Source organism: Salvelinus fontinalis, chromosome 40 (genome assembly GCF_029448725.1).
Source record: "Salvelinus fontinalis isolate EN_2023a chromosome 40, ASM2944872v1, whole genome shotgun sequence".
Classification (NCBI taxonomy): Eukaryota; Metazoa; Chordata; class Actinopteri; order Salmoniformes; family Salmonidae; genus Salvelinus; species Salvelinus fontinalis.
The window spans coordinates 2,180,000-2,196,960 of record NC_074704.1 but is presented as its reverse complement, the minus strand read 5'-3'; the positions used below and the strand labels follow the sequence as shown (position 1 = coordinate 2,196,960).

General features: G+C 51.6%; 1 protein-coding gene across 2 annotated transcripts; it reads right to left on the bottom strand.

Annotated features, from left to right (window-relative positions):
• Positions 1 to 2,033: 2,033 nt before the first annotated feature.
• LOC129839119 (suppressor of cytokine signaling 1-like) lies at positions 2,034 to 13,776 on the bottom strand. Of its 2 annotated transcripts, none has more exons than XM_055906388.1 (3): positions 13,249 to 13,766; positions 6,222 to 7,035; positions 2,034 to 5,124 (listed from the first exon to the last, which is right to left on the bottom strand). In XM_055906388.1, the coding sequence occupies exons 2-3, from the start codon at positions 6,905 to 6,907 to the stop codon at positions 4,797 to 4,799; spliced, it is 1,014 nt and encodes a 337-aa protein (XP_055762363.1). In that variant the 5' UTR covers positions 6,908 to 7,035; positions 13,249 to 13,766; the 3' UTR covers positions 2,034 to 4,796. The 2 variants fall into 2 exon arrangements, with proteins under 2 accessions (XP_055762363.1, XP_055762362.1); XM_055906387.1 differs by having other exon boundaries at positions 4,956 to 5,124; positions 5,242 to 7,035; positions 13,249 to 13,776.
• Positions 13,777 to 16,961: the final 3,185 nt, after the last annotated feature.

Below are 16,961 nucleotides of genomic sequence, written 5' to 3'. Positions count from 1 at the left end.
TCCCCATTAGTTCCTGCCAAGGCAGCAGCTACTCTTCCTGGGGTTTATTATGGATCCCCATTAGTTCCTGCCAAGGCAGCAGCTACTCTTCCTGGGGTTTATTATGGATCCCCATTAGTTCCTGCCAAGGCAGCAGCTCCTCTTCCTGGGGTTTATTATGGATCCCCATTAGTTCCTGCCAAGGCAGCAGCTACTCTTCCTGGGGTTTATTATGGATCCCCATTAGTTCCTGCCAAGGCAGCAGCTACTCTTCCTGGGGTTTATTATGGATCCCCATTAGTTCCTGTCAAGGCAGCAGCTACTCTTCCTGGGGTTTATTATGGATCCCCATTAGTTCCTGTCAAGGCAGCTACTCTTCCTGGGGTTTATTATGGATCAACATTAGTTCCTGTCAAGGCAGCTACTCTTCCTGGGGTTTCTTGTGGATCCCCATTAGTTCCTGTCAAGGCAGCTACTCTTCCTGGGTCCAGCAACATTAAGGCAGTTAAATCACACAGAAAACAAAATATAAAACAGCACATCATACAACATTATTACATCACTACATATCCACAATACAAAATGTAAACACCACAATACAATATGTAAACACCACAATACAAAATGTAAACACCACAATACAAAATGTAAACACCACAATACAAAATGTAAACACCACAATACAAAATGTAAACACCAATACAACAATACCACAAACGCGTGTCACGTTCGTCGTAATGTGGAAGAGAGGAGGACCAAGGCGCAGCGTGAAGTGAATACATTCTTCTATGTATTAAAGAAGAAACACCAAACTAATACAAAAACAACAAAACGAACGTGACGCTATATATAAACGTGCAGACACAGGCAACTAACACATAGACAATCACCCACAACCCACAATGACAAAACAGGCTACCTAAATATGGTTCCCAATCAGAGACAACGACTAACACCTGCCTCTGATTGAGAACCATATCAGGCCAAACACAGAAATAGACAAACCAGACAAACAACATAGAATGCCCACTCAGATCACACCCTGACCAAACAAAACATAGAAACATACAAAGCAAACTGTGGTCAGGGCGTGATAACGCGTGTGCGTGTGTCTGTACCTTTGCCTGTCTCTTCACAGTCCCCGCTGTTCCATAAGGTGTATTTTTTACCTTAATTTTAAATCTGATTCTACTGCTGGCATCACTTACCTTATGTGGTATAGACTTCCATGTAGTCATGGCTCTATGTAGTACTGTGCGCCTCCCATAGTTCTGTTCTGGACTTGGGGACTGTGAAGAGACCTCTGGTGGCATGTCTTGTGGGGTATGTATGGGTGTCTGAGCTGTGTGCCAGTAGTTCAAACAGACATCTTGGTGCTTTCAACATGTCAATACCTCTCATAAATACAAGTAGTGATGAAATCGATCTCTCCTCCACTTTGAGCCAGGAGAGATTGACATGCATATTAGTAATGTTAGCTCTCTGTGTACATTTAAGAGCCAGCCGTACTGCCCTGTTCTGAGACAACTGCAATTTTCCTAAGTCCCTCTTTGTGGTTCCTGACCACACGACTGAACAGTCGTCCAGTTGCTGTTAATTAAGAAGGTAGAAACTAGAGCCTGTAGGACCTGTCTTGTTGATAGTGCTGTTAATTAAGAAGGTAGAGCAGCACTTTATTATGGACCGACTTCTCCCCATCTTAGCTACTGTTGTATCAATATGTTCTGACCATGACAGTTTACAATCCAGGGTTACTCCAAGCCAATGACGGACTGGCCGTCGGGACCACCGGGACATCCCAGAGCTGTATTAATGTAGCCTACTGATACACTAATGATAGTTAGATAACAGAGTCTTTTCTTTGTAAAGGTGGAGAAGGAACCTTCAGGTGCTCCTGCAGAACTGGAGATGGTGGTCAGTTCAGAGTCAGACTCAGAGCAGGAACCTTCAGGTGCTCCTGCAGAACTGGAGATGGTGGTCGGTTCAGAGTCAGACTCAGAGCAGTAACCTTCAGGTACAACTTCAGAGCACAAACCTAAACAAGGAGGCTATGATTTTACATTCATATGTGCTTTATTTATGAGATTATCAGTAGGACTGTAATCGGGGGGCATACAATCGATGACTTGCACAAGTAAAACACGTTTAAGTTTAGGTTATTTACAATGTTAATCTCATTCTGCAGAGCAACCAGATGTGCAGAGAGAGAGAGGTTCAGAGCCCAGTACAGGGAAAATAGGAAGGGACAGCGAAAGCACTGAAAATCCATTTGATTATTTTGCCCCGTCCTCAGTCCAAGGATTTTGACTTATTTTTTTCAGTACCACCCAAAATAAACCCCTCAAAGAGTCATTCCCAATGTATTCCACTCTAAAGATGGAACAAACAGAAAATGGCTGATGAAGTAACTCCCTCCCTGTTCTGCTCAGTATGTCTTGCAGTATGTCACAAAACCTTCAGCCAGTGAAAGTGCATTTATCAAAGGAGGAAAGGAAACATGTCCATCAGAGAGTACAGGAACATGAGAGAAGCAAGACCCATAGAGAAAGTGCAGAAGCCTTTATCCTCAGAGCCAGCAAAGCAGACATCCGTAACCCTTCTGAGTGATAATGTCAGTTCAACGAGACCAGGTCAGAAAGAGGAGGCAGGTCACGGAACGTGTGATATAACTTGGAAAACATGGCCGACAATCACGGCTAGTTTCTTAAGCTTTATATTGTTACTAGTAGTAATTATTTCATGACTTGACAAAGATGATATCATTGACAAGATGTCAGAGAGCGGTGAGTTACAGCGGTGAGTTACTACTGGTTTACTAGTGGTAATTACTTCCTGGTTACTCTGAAGGAGCTATGCTAGGACTCTTCCTTAACAGGCGGACAAGGGGGAAAGAACATTTGCTGTTGAGTTCAAGTTTTTGTACAGAAGCATGTTGTTTTGGGGGGACTTTCGTGTTATTCTTGCAGTTATGTAGCCAACGTTCAATGTCATTTGACTCAGTGTGTAGATGTGTTTATTGTTGTGCTGTTTGCTTTACGGACACCAGTGAGGGAACATTGTAATCTACATTTTATTTTTGTAGAGTTATGTTTTTTTAGATGTTTTGTATTATACTTACATTGTTACTTATGTTCACGTTCAGTGAATGTGTGTGAAGTTTTTTTGACACTTTTTGATTTCCTTGATCCTGGAATATAAAGATAATCATTTGAACTAACTCTGAATATCTCATTCTATTTTTTTTTTTAAAGTGCAGGCTAATTGTTTTGTGTGTCTAGCCTTGTACATGTGTATGTGCTATGATTGGTGTATTCCTGGTGAGTGTTTGAGGGTGCACCCATAGCCATAGCATACCATGAAAACTCAACGTTCAGACAGGCTACTTGTTGATCAGTCCCAAATGTTTGCATTGTGTCATGTGGATAACTTTCTACCCAGATGAACATAGTGGACACATGTAGAACTAGTTTGGTACCTGTTACATCAACGAATAGGGTTGGCCTACAACAGGAGCGGTCTGGTGGTTTGCGTGAACAGGGTGGCCTGGGATGGAGTTACATTCCCGGCCTGAATGATTGTTTCAGTCCGCACCTGCTCCAAGCTGTTTAGTCACCTCAACCTGTTCAATTTCTACATTATTCATCACGAGAGGCAGTTGAGGTTTAGGGTTTAGTGAATGATTTGTCCAAATAAAATGCTTTTAGTTTTTGAAATATTTAGGACTAACTTATTCCTTGCCACCCATTCTGAAACTAACTGCAGCTCTTTGTTAAGTGTTGCAGTCATTTCAGTCGCTGTGGTAGCTGACGTGTACAGTGTTGAGTCATCCTCATACATAGACACACTGGCTTTACTCAATAGCATGTAGCATTGCTCCCCGATTGGTCAATTTGTCTGGGCGGGCAGCTCTATGAAGTCTTGGTGGTTTCAAACTTCTTCCATTTATGAATGATGGAGGCCACTTCAATACTGCAGACATTTTTGGGTACCTTTCCCCAGATCTGTGCCTCGACAAAATCCTGTCATCTCGGAGCTCTACGGACAATTCCTTCGACCTCATGGCTTGGTTTTTGCTCTGACATGCACTGTCAACTGTGGGACAGGTGTGTGCCTTTCCAAATCATATCCAATCTATTGAATTTACCACAGGTGGACTCCAATCAAATCGTTGAAACATCTCAAGGATGATCAATGTAAACAGGATGCACTTGAGCTCAATTTGAAGTCTCATAGTAAAGGGTCTGAATACTCATGGAAATAAGGTATCTGTTTTATTTTTTGCCCAAAATTCTAAAAACCTGTTTTCGCTTTGTCATTATGGGGTATTGTGATGTCATTATGGAGTATTGTGTGTAGATTGATGAGGAAAATAATTATTTGATCCATTTTAGAATAAGGAATAAGGGTTGGGAAACCAACCTTCAGAACCACAGATCAGAACTACAGTAGATGACATGACCAGCCATAGAACTGGCCCAAGAGACAGAACCACAGAGAGACCAGAACCAGACCAGAGACAGAACCACAGAACCACAGACAGAACCACATAACCACAGACCAGAGACAGAACCACAGAACCAGACTAGAGACAGAACAACAGACCAGAGACAGAACCACAGACAGAACCAGAGAACCAGATCAGAGACAGAACCACACAGATAAGAACCACAGACCAGAGACAGAGAGAGTAAGAAACAGCAAATTCACTTTCCGTTTTCTGGGGCTCCATTCCATTTTAGTTTTGGTCAGTACCGTTCAGAAAGTTTCAGTCTGCTGAAATGGGACTGATCCCCAAACTCTCCGGTAGGAGGGTGTGTCTATATACTATAAGGATAGTCCTGTAGATACTGTGTGACCAACTGGTTAAGCTCAGGTAGTGAATCTATCCTCTCCGCTCCGTACAACTCGATGACTCGCCCCCTACACAGCTGCTGTAAGGTCATTGGTCGCTCCCTGCGCCACGCCGTCCGCAGCCGCCTATGGGATGACTCCATGTAGAACCGCAGCAAGGCGAACAGTGAATCAAAGGCCTTGTTACTGCCGTTGAGGCGGAACCTCTGACTGGTTAAGAGGACGCGGACACTGATGGGCCCCTGGTCGCCGTGGTAACTGAGGGTGAAGAAGACGTCCGGCTGACTGCTGTCCCTGGCAACCACACAACCACATGACAGCACAACGTTACACAGGGCGGAACAGCAGGGGGGGGTGTGCTTGTTTGTTTCCTGACGAGGAACAATGTGTGTAGCAGGGTGTGGTGTATACCTGATGAGGAAGCTCCCAGGCGGTGTGTGTAGCAGGGTGTGGTGTATATCTGATGAGGAAGCTCCCAGGCAGTGTGTGTAGCAGTGTGTGGTGTATATCTGATGAGGAAGCTCCCAGGCGGTGTGTGTAGCAGGGTGTGGTATATATCTGATGAGGAAGCTCCCAGGCAGTGTGTGTAGCAGTGTGTGGTGTATATCTGATGAGGAAGCTCCCAGGCGGTGTGTGGAGCAGGGTGTGGTGTATACCTGATGAGGAAGCTCCCAGGCGGTGTGTGTAGCAGTGTGTGGTGTATACCTGATGAGGAAGCTCCCAGGCAGTGTGTGTAGCAGGGTGTGGTGTATACCTGATGAGGAAGCTCCCAGGCGGTGTGTGTAGCAGTGTGTGGTGTACATCTGATGAGGAAGCTCCCAGGCGGTGTGTGGAGCAGGGTGTGGTGTATACCTGATGAGGAAGCTCCCAGGCGGTGTGTGTAGCAGGATGTGGTGTATATCTGATGAGGAAGCTCCCAGGCGGTGTGTGTAGCAGGGTGTGGTGTATATCTGATGAGGAAGCTCCCAGGCGGTGTGTGTAGCAGGGTGTGGTATATATCTGATGAGGAAGCTCCCAGGCGGTGTGTGTAGCAGTGTGTGGTGTATATCTGATGAGGAAGCTCCCAGGCGGTGTGTGTTGCAGTGTGTGGTGTATACCTGATGAGGAAGCTCCCAGGCAATGTGTGTAGCAGGGTGTGGTGTATACCTGATGAGGAAGCTCCCAGGCGGTGTGTGTAGCAGGGTGTGGTATATATCTGATGAGGAAGCTCCCAGGCGGTGGGTGTAGCAGTGTGTGGTGTATATCTGATGAGGAAGCTCCCAGGCGGTGTGTGTAGCAGGGTGTAGTGTATATCTGATGAGGAAGCTCCCAGGCGGTGTGTGTAGCAGTGTGTGGTGTATATCTGATGAGGAAGCTCCCAGGCGGTGTGTGTAGCAGGGTGTGGTGTATACCTGATGAGGAAGCTCCCAGGCGGTGTGTGTAGAAGTGTGCTGTGGGCCTCCTCCATCTCCATAGGGCCCCAGTAGTAGCCACTGTGAACCAGCTGACGGTGTGTGTGGCGCACTAGAACATACTCCTGCTGGCTGAAGAAGGGCCGGAGGTGTGTGATCCAGGAGTCTGGGATCGGATATGGCAAGTGGAGAGGTGGTCTGAGGCAGGGGAGAGGAATGGGGACAGAGCAGGGTCTGGGGCTTGGCCAGTGGAGAGGGACACTGGGTCTTGGCCAGGGGAGAGGGACACTGGGTCTTGGCCAGTGGAGAGGGACACTGGGTCTTGGCCAGGGGAAAGGGACAGTGGGTCTAGCCGCTCTAAAGCTGCTCTGTTGAGGCCACCAGGGATGGAGGGGACCGCCAGAACTGGTCTTGTCTGAAGGTCTGGTCCAGGTGTCTGTGCTGGTCTGAACCGTATTCTCTAGTTCTAAGAGTTGGATCTGTTCTTCTAGGTTCACAGGTTCTAAGAGTTCATTCTCTTGACCTAGGAGTTCTAAGTTCTCGAGTTCTAGGAGTTGGTTCTGTTGTTCTACCTGTTCTAGGGTTGCCCCTGGAAGCTTCTGGGTTCCATCCTGGTTCTGTGTGGGTGCCGTGTGGTTCTGCGATGGTTCCACTGTGGTTCCTGCCAGAGTGTCTCTGACCATCATACAGAAGAGAGCCCTCCACTGGATTCCCCATCACCAGATCGCTACCATCCGATTGGTGGATCACTATCCCATATCCAAATCCACTATAGGGGCGAGGAGAGAGAGATCCAGAATGATCTGGAGAGATCCTGGAGAAGAGACAGACAGGCGACAGTGGTATTGAGATGCTGTATAATAACACGCACGCACGCACACACACACACACACACACACACACACACACACACACACACACACACACACACACACACACACAGCTGTAGTTGTTATGGGAACCCAGTAACGCAGGCTGCTGATTTTCCTGCTTGTATTATGGTCTGTCTCTTTGTGCTGCTTGTATTATGGTCTGTCTCTTTCTGCTGCTTGTATTATGGTCTGTCTCTTTGTGCTGCTTGTATTATGGTCTGTCTCTTTGTGCTGCTTGTATTATGGTCTGTCTCTTTGTGCTGCTTGTATTATGGTCTGTCTCTTTCTGCTGCTTGTATTATGGTCTGTCTCTTTGTGCTGCTTGTATTATGGTCTGTCTCTTTGTGCTGCTTGTATTATTGTCACGTCCTGACCAGAGTTCTTATGTGTTTTGCTTGTTTAGTGTTGGTCAGGACGTGAGCTGGGTGGGCATTCTATGTTGTGTGTCTAGTTTGTCTGTTTCTGTGTCCAGCCTAATATGGTTCTCAATCAGAGGCAACTGTCAATCGTTGTCCCTGATTGAGAATGAGAATCATATATAGGTGGCTTGTTTTGTGTTGGGATTTTGGTGGGTGGTTGTTTCCTGTCTCTGTGTTTTCTCTGCACCCGATAGGGCTGTTTCGGTTTGCCACGTTTTGTTATTTTGTATTGTTGTAACGGTTCACTGTTTTCGTTTTATTAAACATGTTGAGCACTGGCTACGCTGCGTGTTGGTCCGATCCCTGTTACAGCCTCTCTTCTCGTGAAGAGAGGGAAGGCGGCCGTTACAGAACCACCCACCAATCTCGGACCAAGCAGCGTAGCAACGGGCAGCAGCGGCAGCAGCAGCGGGACCAGGAGAAATGGACTTGGGAGGACGTGTTGGACGGAAAGGGTTGCTACACATGGGAGGAGATCCTGGCTGGTAAGGATCACCTTCCATGGGAACAGGTGGAGGCAGCTAGGAGAGCGAAAGCAGCTGAGAAGGGAAACCGGTGTTATGAGGGAACACGGCTGGCCAGGAAGCCCGAGAAGAAATCCCAAAAATGTATTGGGGGGGATAAAAGGTAGTGTGGCGAGGCCAGGTAGGAAACCTGCGCCCACTTCCCATGCTTACCGTGGAGAGCGGGAGTACGGGCAGACACCGTGTTATGCGGAAGACCGCATGGTGTCTCCTGTACGTGTGCTTAGCCCGGTGCGGTACATTCCAGCTCCACGTATCGGCCGGGCTAGATTGAGCATTGAGCCAGGTGCGATGAAGCCGGCTCAACGCGTCTGGTCTCCAGTGCGTCTCCTTGGGCCGGTGTACATGGCACCAGCCTTACGTATGGTGTCCCCGGTTCGCCAACACAGCCCAGTGCGGGTTATTCCACTTCCCCGCACTGGACGGGCTACGGGGAGCATTCAACCAGGTAAGGTTGGGCAGGCTCGGTGCTCAAGGGAGCCAGTACGCCTGCACGGTCCGGTATATCCGACACCACCTTCCCGCCCCAGCCCAGTACCACCAGTTCCGGCACCACGCACCAAGCCTCCTGTGCGTCTCCAGAGCCCTGTACGCACTGTTCCTTCTCCCCGCACTCGCCCTGAGGTGCGTGCCCTCAGCCCGGTACCACCAGTTCCGGCACCACGCACCAGACCTATAGTGCGCTTTGAGAATCCAGTGTGCCCTGTTCCTGTTCCCCGCACTAGCCTTGAGGTGCGTGTCTCCAGTCCGGTACCACCAGTTCCGGCACCACGCACCAGGCCTACTGTGCGCCTCAGCAGGTCAGAGTCGGCCGTCTGCCTAACGCCGCCTGCACTGCCTACCTGTCCAGCTCCGTCTGAGCTGCCTGCCTGCCCAGCTCCCTCTGAGCTGCCTGCCTGCCCAGCGCAGTCTGAGCCGCCTGCCTGCCCAGTGCCGTCTGAGCCATCCGTCTGCCCAGCGCCGTCTGAGCCGCCCGTCTGTCCCGAGCCGTCAGAGCCGCCCGTCTGTCCCGAGCCGTCAGAGCCGCCCGTCTGTCCCGAGCCGTCAGAGCCGCCCGTCTGTCCTGAGCCGTCAGAGCCGCCCGTCTGTCCCGAGCCGTCAGAGCCGCCCGTCTGTCCCGAGCCGTCAGAGCCGTCCGCCAGTCGGGAGCCGCTAGAGCCGCCCGCCATTCAGGAGCTGCCAGAGCCGCCCGCCAGTCAGGAGCTGCCAGAGCCGCCCGCCAGTCAGGAGCTGCCCGAGCCGCCCGCCAGTCAGGAGCTGCCCGAGCCGCCCGCCAGTCAGGAGCTGCCAGAGCCGCCCGCCAGTCAGGAGCTGCCAGAGCCGCCCGCCAGTCAGGAGCTGCCAGAGCCGCCCGCCAGTCATGAGCTGCCCTCCAGTCATGAGCTGCCCTCCAGTCATGAGCTGCCCTCCAGTCATGAGCTGCCTTCCAGTCATGAGCTGCCCTCCAGTCATGAGCTGCCCTCCAGTCATGAGCTGCCCTCCAGTCATGAGCTGCCCTCCAGTCATGAGCTGCCCTCCAGTCATGAGCTGCCTTCAAGTCATGAGGTGCCCCTCAGTCATGAGGTGCCCCTCAGTCATGAGCTGCCCCTCAGTCATGAGCTGCCATTAGTCCGGAGCTGCCCTTCAGTCCAGAGCTGCCCTTCAGTCCAGAGCTGCCCTTCAGTCCAGAGCTGCCCTTCAGTCCAGAGCTGCCTCTCTGTCCGGAGCTGCTTTTCAGTCCGGAGTTGACCCTCTGTCCTGAGCTACCTCTCTGTCCTGAGCTGTCTCCTCTATCTAGGGGGGACTTTTGTGAAGGTTCCTAGACCAGGGTCGGGGGCGAGGGTCGCCACTCAAAGGACGCTAAGGAGGGGGACAAAGACAATGGTGGAGTGGTGTCCTCGTCCACCGCCGGAGCCGCCACCGCGGACAGATGCCCACCCAGACCCTCCCCTAGAGTTTTAAGGGGGTGCGTCCAGAGTCCGCACCTCAGGAGGGGGGTACATGTGGTGTTGTTTAATAGGTCTCCCTTCATCTAACATGGTGGTGTCTCTGTCTCCTTTGTTCCTAGTGATGTTATCTGTCCTAGTTAATGCTGTACCATGTTGTGTTGTTTAATGTTGGTCCAACATCTACTGGAAAGCCTTCCCAGAAGAGTGGAGGCTGTTATAGCAGCAAAAGGGGGGACCAACTCCATATTAATGCCCATGATTTTGGAATGAGATGTTCGAGGAGCAGGTGTCCACATACTTTTGGTCATGTAGTGTATCTGTGCTTTAACCTTTATTTAACTAGGCAAGTCAACAAATTCTTATTTACAATGACGGTCAAACCTGGCCAAACCCCAGAGGACGCTGGGCCAATTGTGCACCGCCCTATGGGACTCCCAATCACGGCCGGTTGTTATACAGGCTAGAATGGAACCAGGGTCTGTAGTGACGCCTCTAGCACTGAGATACAGTGCCTTGGACCGCTGTGATACAGCCTGGAATGGAACCAGGGTCTGTAGTGACGACTCTAGCACTGAGATACAGTGCCTTAGACCGCTGTGATACAGCCTGGAATGGAACCAGGGTCTGTAGTGACGCCTCTAGCACTGAGATACAGTGCCTTAGACCGCTGTGATACAGCCTGGAATGGAACCAGGGTCTGTAGTGACGACTCTAGCACTGAGATACAGTGTCTTAGACCGCTGTGATACAGCCTGGAATGGAACCAGGGTCTGTAGTGACGCCTCTAGCACTGAGATACAGTGCCTTAGACCCCTGTGATACAGCCTGGAATGGAACCAGGGTCTGTAGTGACGCATCTAGCACTGAGATACAGTGCCTTAGACCCCTGTGATACAGCCTGGAATGGAACCAGGGTCTGTAGTGACGCCTCTAGCACTGAGATACAGGGCCTTAGACCGCTGTGATACAGCCTGGAATGGAACCAGGGTCTGTAGTGACGCCTCTAGCACTGAGATACAGTGCCTTGGACCGCTGTGATACAGCCTGGAATGGAACCAGGGTCTGTAGTGACGACTCTATCACTGAGATACAGTGCCTTAGACCGCTGTGATACAGCCTGGAATGGAACCAGGGTCTGTAGTGACGCCTTCTAGCACTGAGATAGAGTGTCTTAGACCGCTGTGATACAGCCTGGAATGGAACCAGGGTCTGTAGTGACGACTCTAGCACTGAGATAGAGTGTCTTAGACCGCTGTGATACAGCCTGGAATGGAACCAGGGTCTGTAGTGACGCCTCTAGCACTGAGATACAGTGCCTTAGACCGCTGTGATACAGCCTGGAATTGAACCAGGGTCTGTAGTGCCTTAGACCGCTGTGATACAGCCTGGAATGGAACCAGGGTCTGTAGTGCCTTAGACCGCTGTGATACAGCCTGGAATGGAACCAGGGTCTGTAGTGACGACTCTAGCACTGAGATACAGTGCCTTAGACCGCTGTGATACAGCCTGGAATTGAACCAGGGTCTGTAGTGCCTTAGACCGCTGAGATACAGCCTGGAATGGAACCAGGGTCTGTAGTGCCTTAGACCGCTGTGATACAGCCTGGAATGGAACCAGGGTCTGTAGTGCTTTAGACCGCTGTGATACAGCCTGGAATGGAACCAGGGTCTGTAGTGCCTTAGACCGCTGTGATACAGCCTGGAATGGAACCAGGGTCTGTAGTGCCTTAGACCGCTGTGATACAGCCTGGAATGGAACCAGGGTCTGTAGTGACGCCTCTAGCACTGAGATACAGTGCCTTAGACCCCTGTGATACAGCCTGGAATGGAACCAGGGTCTGTAGTGACGCATCTAGCACTGAGATACAGTGCCTTAGACCCCTGTGATACAGCCTGGAATGGAACCAGGGTCTGTAGTGACGCCTCTAGCACTGAGATACAGGGCCTTAGACCGCTGTGATACAGCCTGGAATGGAACCAGGGTCTGTAGTGACGCCTCTAGTACTGAGATACAGTGCCTTGGACCGCTGTGATACAGCCTGGAATGGAACCAGGGTCTGTAGTGACGACTCTATCACTGAGATACAGTGCCTTAGACCGCTGTGATACAGCCTGGAATGGAACCAGGGTCTGTAGTGACGCCTTCTAGCACTGAGATAGAGTGTCTTAGACCGCTGTGATACAGCCTGGAATGGAACCAGGGTCTGTAGTGACGACTCTAGCACTGAGATAGAGTGTCTTAGACCGCTGTGATACAGCCTGGAATGGAACCAGGGTCTGTAGTGACGCCTCTAGCACTGAGATACAGTGCCTTAGACCGCTGTGATACAGCCTGGAATTGAACCAGGGTCTGTAGTGCCTTAGACCGCTGTGATACAGCCTGGAATGGAACCAGGGTCTGTAGTGCCTTAGACCGCTGTGATACAGCCTGGAATGGAACCAGGGTCTGTAGTGACGACTCTAGCACTGAGATACAGTGCCTTAGACCGCTGTGATACAGCCTGGAATTGAACCAGGGTCTGTAGTGCCTTAGACCGCTGAGATACAGCCTGGAATGGAACCAGGGTCTGTAGTGCCTTAGACCGCTGTGATACAGCCTGGAATGGAACCAGGGTCTGTAGTGCCTTAGACCGCTGCGCCACTCCTTTCTTTTAAGCCCCGCCCCCCGCCCCCCGCAGGCTTTCTGCTTCTTGCCAGGAAATCATTCTAAATAATAATGTGTTCTTCATTGACCTGCCAAGCATTTCGCTACACCCGCAATAACATTAGCTAAATATGTGTATGTGACCAATAAAATTTGATTTTGATTTAAAAAAAATAAAAGGTCAAATAAAACAAATAATCAAACAGTGTAGTATCTTCCTAGTTATAGCTGCTAACAGGACAGTGTCTTATCTTCCTGTTCATTGGCTGTTATAAACATAAGAAGATAACAGTCTGTTTGGAAGATTCTGGCAGCGGCATCAGCAAGACGGGTTGTAGGAAACACTTTCACTTTCAGTCTGACGGTCGTAACAGCTCTGCTGTGGGTTCATTCATAACGCCTGGACATGCAAACCAGCTCATTCTGCAAAACTCTCTCGTTGTTCAAGCTACAGCTCACCAGTTGCCATTCAAACGTTCTTTATATTCCTTATATAACTCATCTGTTTAACCCATTACAGCACAACACCGCCCAGCTCCATTCAAAGTAAAATGCCTTTATATATTCCCGATAAATGAAACAAAAAATATGACCGTCGTCTTGTTCCAAACGGAGCAAGTTGGCGAGCGTCAGGTGCTTACCGTTTTCTGGAGACGCATGAGACGTTAATAACCAAATGGGTCGGTGGTGGGAGACTTCGCACTTTAAGAATGTAGATACTCAGCGTGGATAAATCACACCCTTACATTGCCGTCACCGTCAAGGTTTTCATGTCCCGTTTTCAGACACATGTAACCATATGTGCTACTTAAGGTGTACAGATCTTGGATGTATTAGCCTGCCAGTCAACCACGTTGTCGTTACTGCCGTCTGCCTGAAACGGTATCTCGAATTTAACCAAATCCCCCAAAAAGTTCAAACGAACACATCACCGTAACTCCTCCCCCCCCATTAAAGTGTCCCGAGTCCTGTGACCGCATGCGTTTTCCAAGAACCCTCGAAACGTTCGCTTTCGTTATACATTGTAATACTTCATTAAACCGGTCCCTTGTTAGACAGTATATAGTAGGTATATTAAAATCTGTACACGTATGATGCCATGGTGAGAAGGGCAGGACGAGAATCCTGTTCATGTGTTCATGTTCATGTGATGAGATGGGAGGGCGGAAATCTGCAATGACATTTCGTCTCTGGCAGCAGGAGTGTGACACGGGTGACAAAGGGTTTTTTGGCTTCCATACCTACTGTACCTACCTACTGTACCTACCTACTGTACCTACCTACTGTACCTGTTTACTGTAACCTGTGGGTTAGGTTCTGATCAGGTGTGTGTGTGAGCGAGAGATTTAACCTTTATTTAACTAGGCAAGTCAGTGCAGAACAAATTCTTATTTACAATGACTGCCTACCGGGGAACAGTGGGTTAACTGCCTTGTTCAGGGGAACAGTGGGTTAACTGCCTTGTTCAGGGGAACAGTGGGATAACTGCCTTGTTCAGGATGAACAGTGGGTTAACTGCCTTGTTCAGGGGAACAGTGGGTTAACTGCCTTGTTCAGGGGAACAGTGGGTTAACTGCCTTGTTCAGGGGAACAGTGGGTTAACTGCCTTGTTCAGGGGAACAGCGGGTTAACTGCCTTGTTCAGGGGAACAGCGGGTTAACTGCCTTGTTCAGGGGAACAGTGGGTTAACTGCCTTGTTCAGGGGAACAGTTGGTTAACTGTCTTGTTCAGGATGAACAGTGGGTTAACTGCCTTGTTCAGGGGAACAGTGGGTTAACTGCCTTGTTCAGGGGAACAGTGGGTTAACTGCCTTGTTCAGGGGAACAGTGGGTTAACTGCCTTGTTCAGGGGAACAGTGGGTTAACTGCCTTGTTCAGGGGAACAGTGGGTTAACTGCCTTGTTCAGGGGAACAGTGGGTTAACTGCCTTGTTCAGGGGAACAGTGGGTTAACTGCCTTGCTCAGGGGAACAGTGGGTTAACTGCGTTGTTCAGGGGAACAGTGGGTTAACTGCCTTGTTCAGGATGAACAGTGGGTTAACTGCCTTGTTCAGGGGAACAGTGGGTTAACTGCCTTGTTCAGGGGAACAGTGGGTTAACTGCGTTGTTCAGGGGAACAGTGGGTTAACTGCCTTGTTCAGGGGAACAGTGGGTTAACTGCCTTGTTCAGGGGCAGAACGACAGATTTTTAACTTGTCAGCTCGGGGATTCGATCCAGCTACCTTTCGGTTAGTGGCCCAACGCTCTAACCACTGGGCTATGTGCCCCCACCCCCTCTAACCACTGGGCTACCTGCCCCCACTCCCTCTAACCACTAGGCTACCTGCCCCCACCCCCTCTAACCACTAGGCTACCTGCCCCCACCCCCTCTAACCACTGGGCTACCTGCCCCCACTCCCTCTAACCACTAGGCTACCTGCCCCCACCCCCTCTAACCACTAGGCTACCTGCCCCCACCCCCTCTAACCACTAGGCTACCTGCCCCCACCCCCTCTAACCACTAGGCTACCTGCCCTCACCCCCTCTAACCACTAGGCTACCTGCCCCCACCCCCTCTAACCACTAGGCTACCTGCCCCCACCCCCTCTAACCACTAGGCTACCTGCCCCCCCCCCCCCCTCTAACCACTAGGCTACCTGCCCCCCCCCCCCCCCCCTCTAACCACTAGGCTACCTGCCCCCATCCCCTCTAACCACTAGGCTACCTGCCCCCACCCCCTCTAACCACTTCTCTACCTGCCCCCACCCCCTCTAACCACTAGGCTACCTGTCCCCACCCCTTCTAACCACTAGGCTACCTGCCCCCACCCCCTCTAACCACTAGGCTACCTGCCCCCACCCCCTCTAACCACTAGGCTACCTGCCCCCACCCCTTCTAACCACTAGGCTGCCTGCCCCCACCCCCTCTAACCACTAGGCTACCTGCCCCCACCCCCTCTAACCACTAGGCTACCTGCCCCCCCCCCCCCCTCTAACCACTAGGCTATCTGCCCCCACCCCCTCTAACCACTAGGCTACCTGCCCCCACCCCCTCTAACCACTAGGCTACCTGCCCCCACCCCCTCTATCCACTGGGCTACCTGCCCCCACCCCTTCTAACCACTAGGCTACCGGCCCCCACCCCCTCTAACCACTAGGCTACCTGCCCCCACCCCCTCTAACCACTAGGCTACCTGCCCCCACCCCCTCTAACCACTTCTCTACCTGCCCCCACCCCCTCTAACCACTAGGCTACCTGCCCCCACCCCCTCTAACCACTTCTCTACCTGCCCCCACCCCCTCTAACCACTAGGCTGCCTGCCCCCACCCCCTCTAACCACTAGGCTACCTGCCCCCACCCCCTCTAACCACTAGGCTACCTGCCCCCACCCCCTCTAACCACTGGGCTACCTGCCCCCACTCCCTCTAACCACTAGGCTACCTGCCCCCACCCCCTCTAACCACTAGGCTACCTGCCCCCACCCCCTCTAACCACTAGGCTACCTGCCCCCACCCCCTCTAACCACTAGGCTACCTGCCCTCACCCCCTCTAACCACTAGGCTACCTGCCCCCACCCCCTCTAACCACTAGGCTACCTGCCCCCACCCCCTCTAACCACTAGGCTACCTGCCCCCCCCCCCCTCTAACCACTAGGCTACCTGCCCCCCCCCCCCCCCCCCTCTAACCACTAGGCTACCTGCCCCCATCCCCTCTAACCACTAGGCTACCTGCCCCCACCCCCTCTAACCACTTCTCTACCTGCCCCCACCCCCTCTAACCACTAGGCTACCTGTCCCCACCCCTTCTAACCACTAGGCTACCTGCCCCCACCCCCTCTAACCACTAGGCTACCTGCCCCCACCCCCTCTAACCACTAGGCTACCTGCCCCCACCCCTTCTAACCACTAGGCTGCCTGCCCCCACCCCCTCTAACCACTAGGCTACCTGCCCCCACCCCCTCTAACCACTACGCTACCTGCCCCCCCCCCCCTCTAACCACTAGGCTATCTGCCCCCACCCCCTCTAACCACTAGGCTACCTGCCCCCACCCCCTCTAACCACTAGGCTACCTGCCCCCACCCCCTCTAACCACTAGGCTACCTGCCCCCACCCCCTCTAACCACTAGGCTACCTGCCCCCACCCCCTCTAACCACTAGGCTACCTGCCCCCACCCCCTCTATCCACTGGGCTACCTGCCCCCACCCCTTCTAACCACTAGGCTACCGGCCCCCACCCCCTCTAACCACTAGGCTACCTGCCCCCACCCCCTCTAACCACTAGGCTACCTGCCCCCACCCCCTCTAACCACTTCTCTACCTGCCCCCACCCCCTCTAACCACTAGGCTACCTGCCCCCACCCCCTCTAACCACTTCTC

Bases quoted from the DNA above. Each gene is read 5' to 3' on its own strand.
- LOC129839119 (XM_055906387.1), bottom strand. From the start codon at position 6,907: ATGATGGTCAGAGACACTCTGGCAGGAACCACAGTGGAACCATCGCAG. The intron at 5,125-5,241 runs GTATACACCACA...TGTGGTTGCCAG, and splicing joins CCTGGGAGCTTCCTCATCAG to GGACAGCAGTCAGCCGGACG.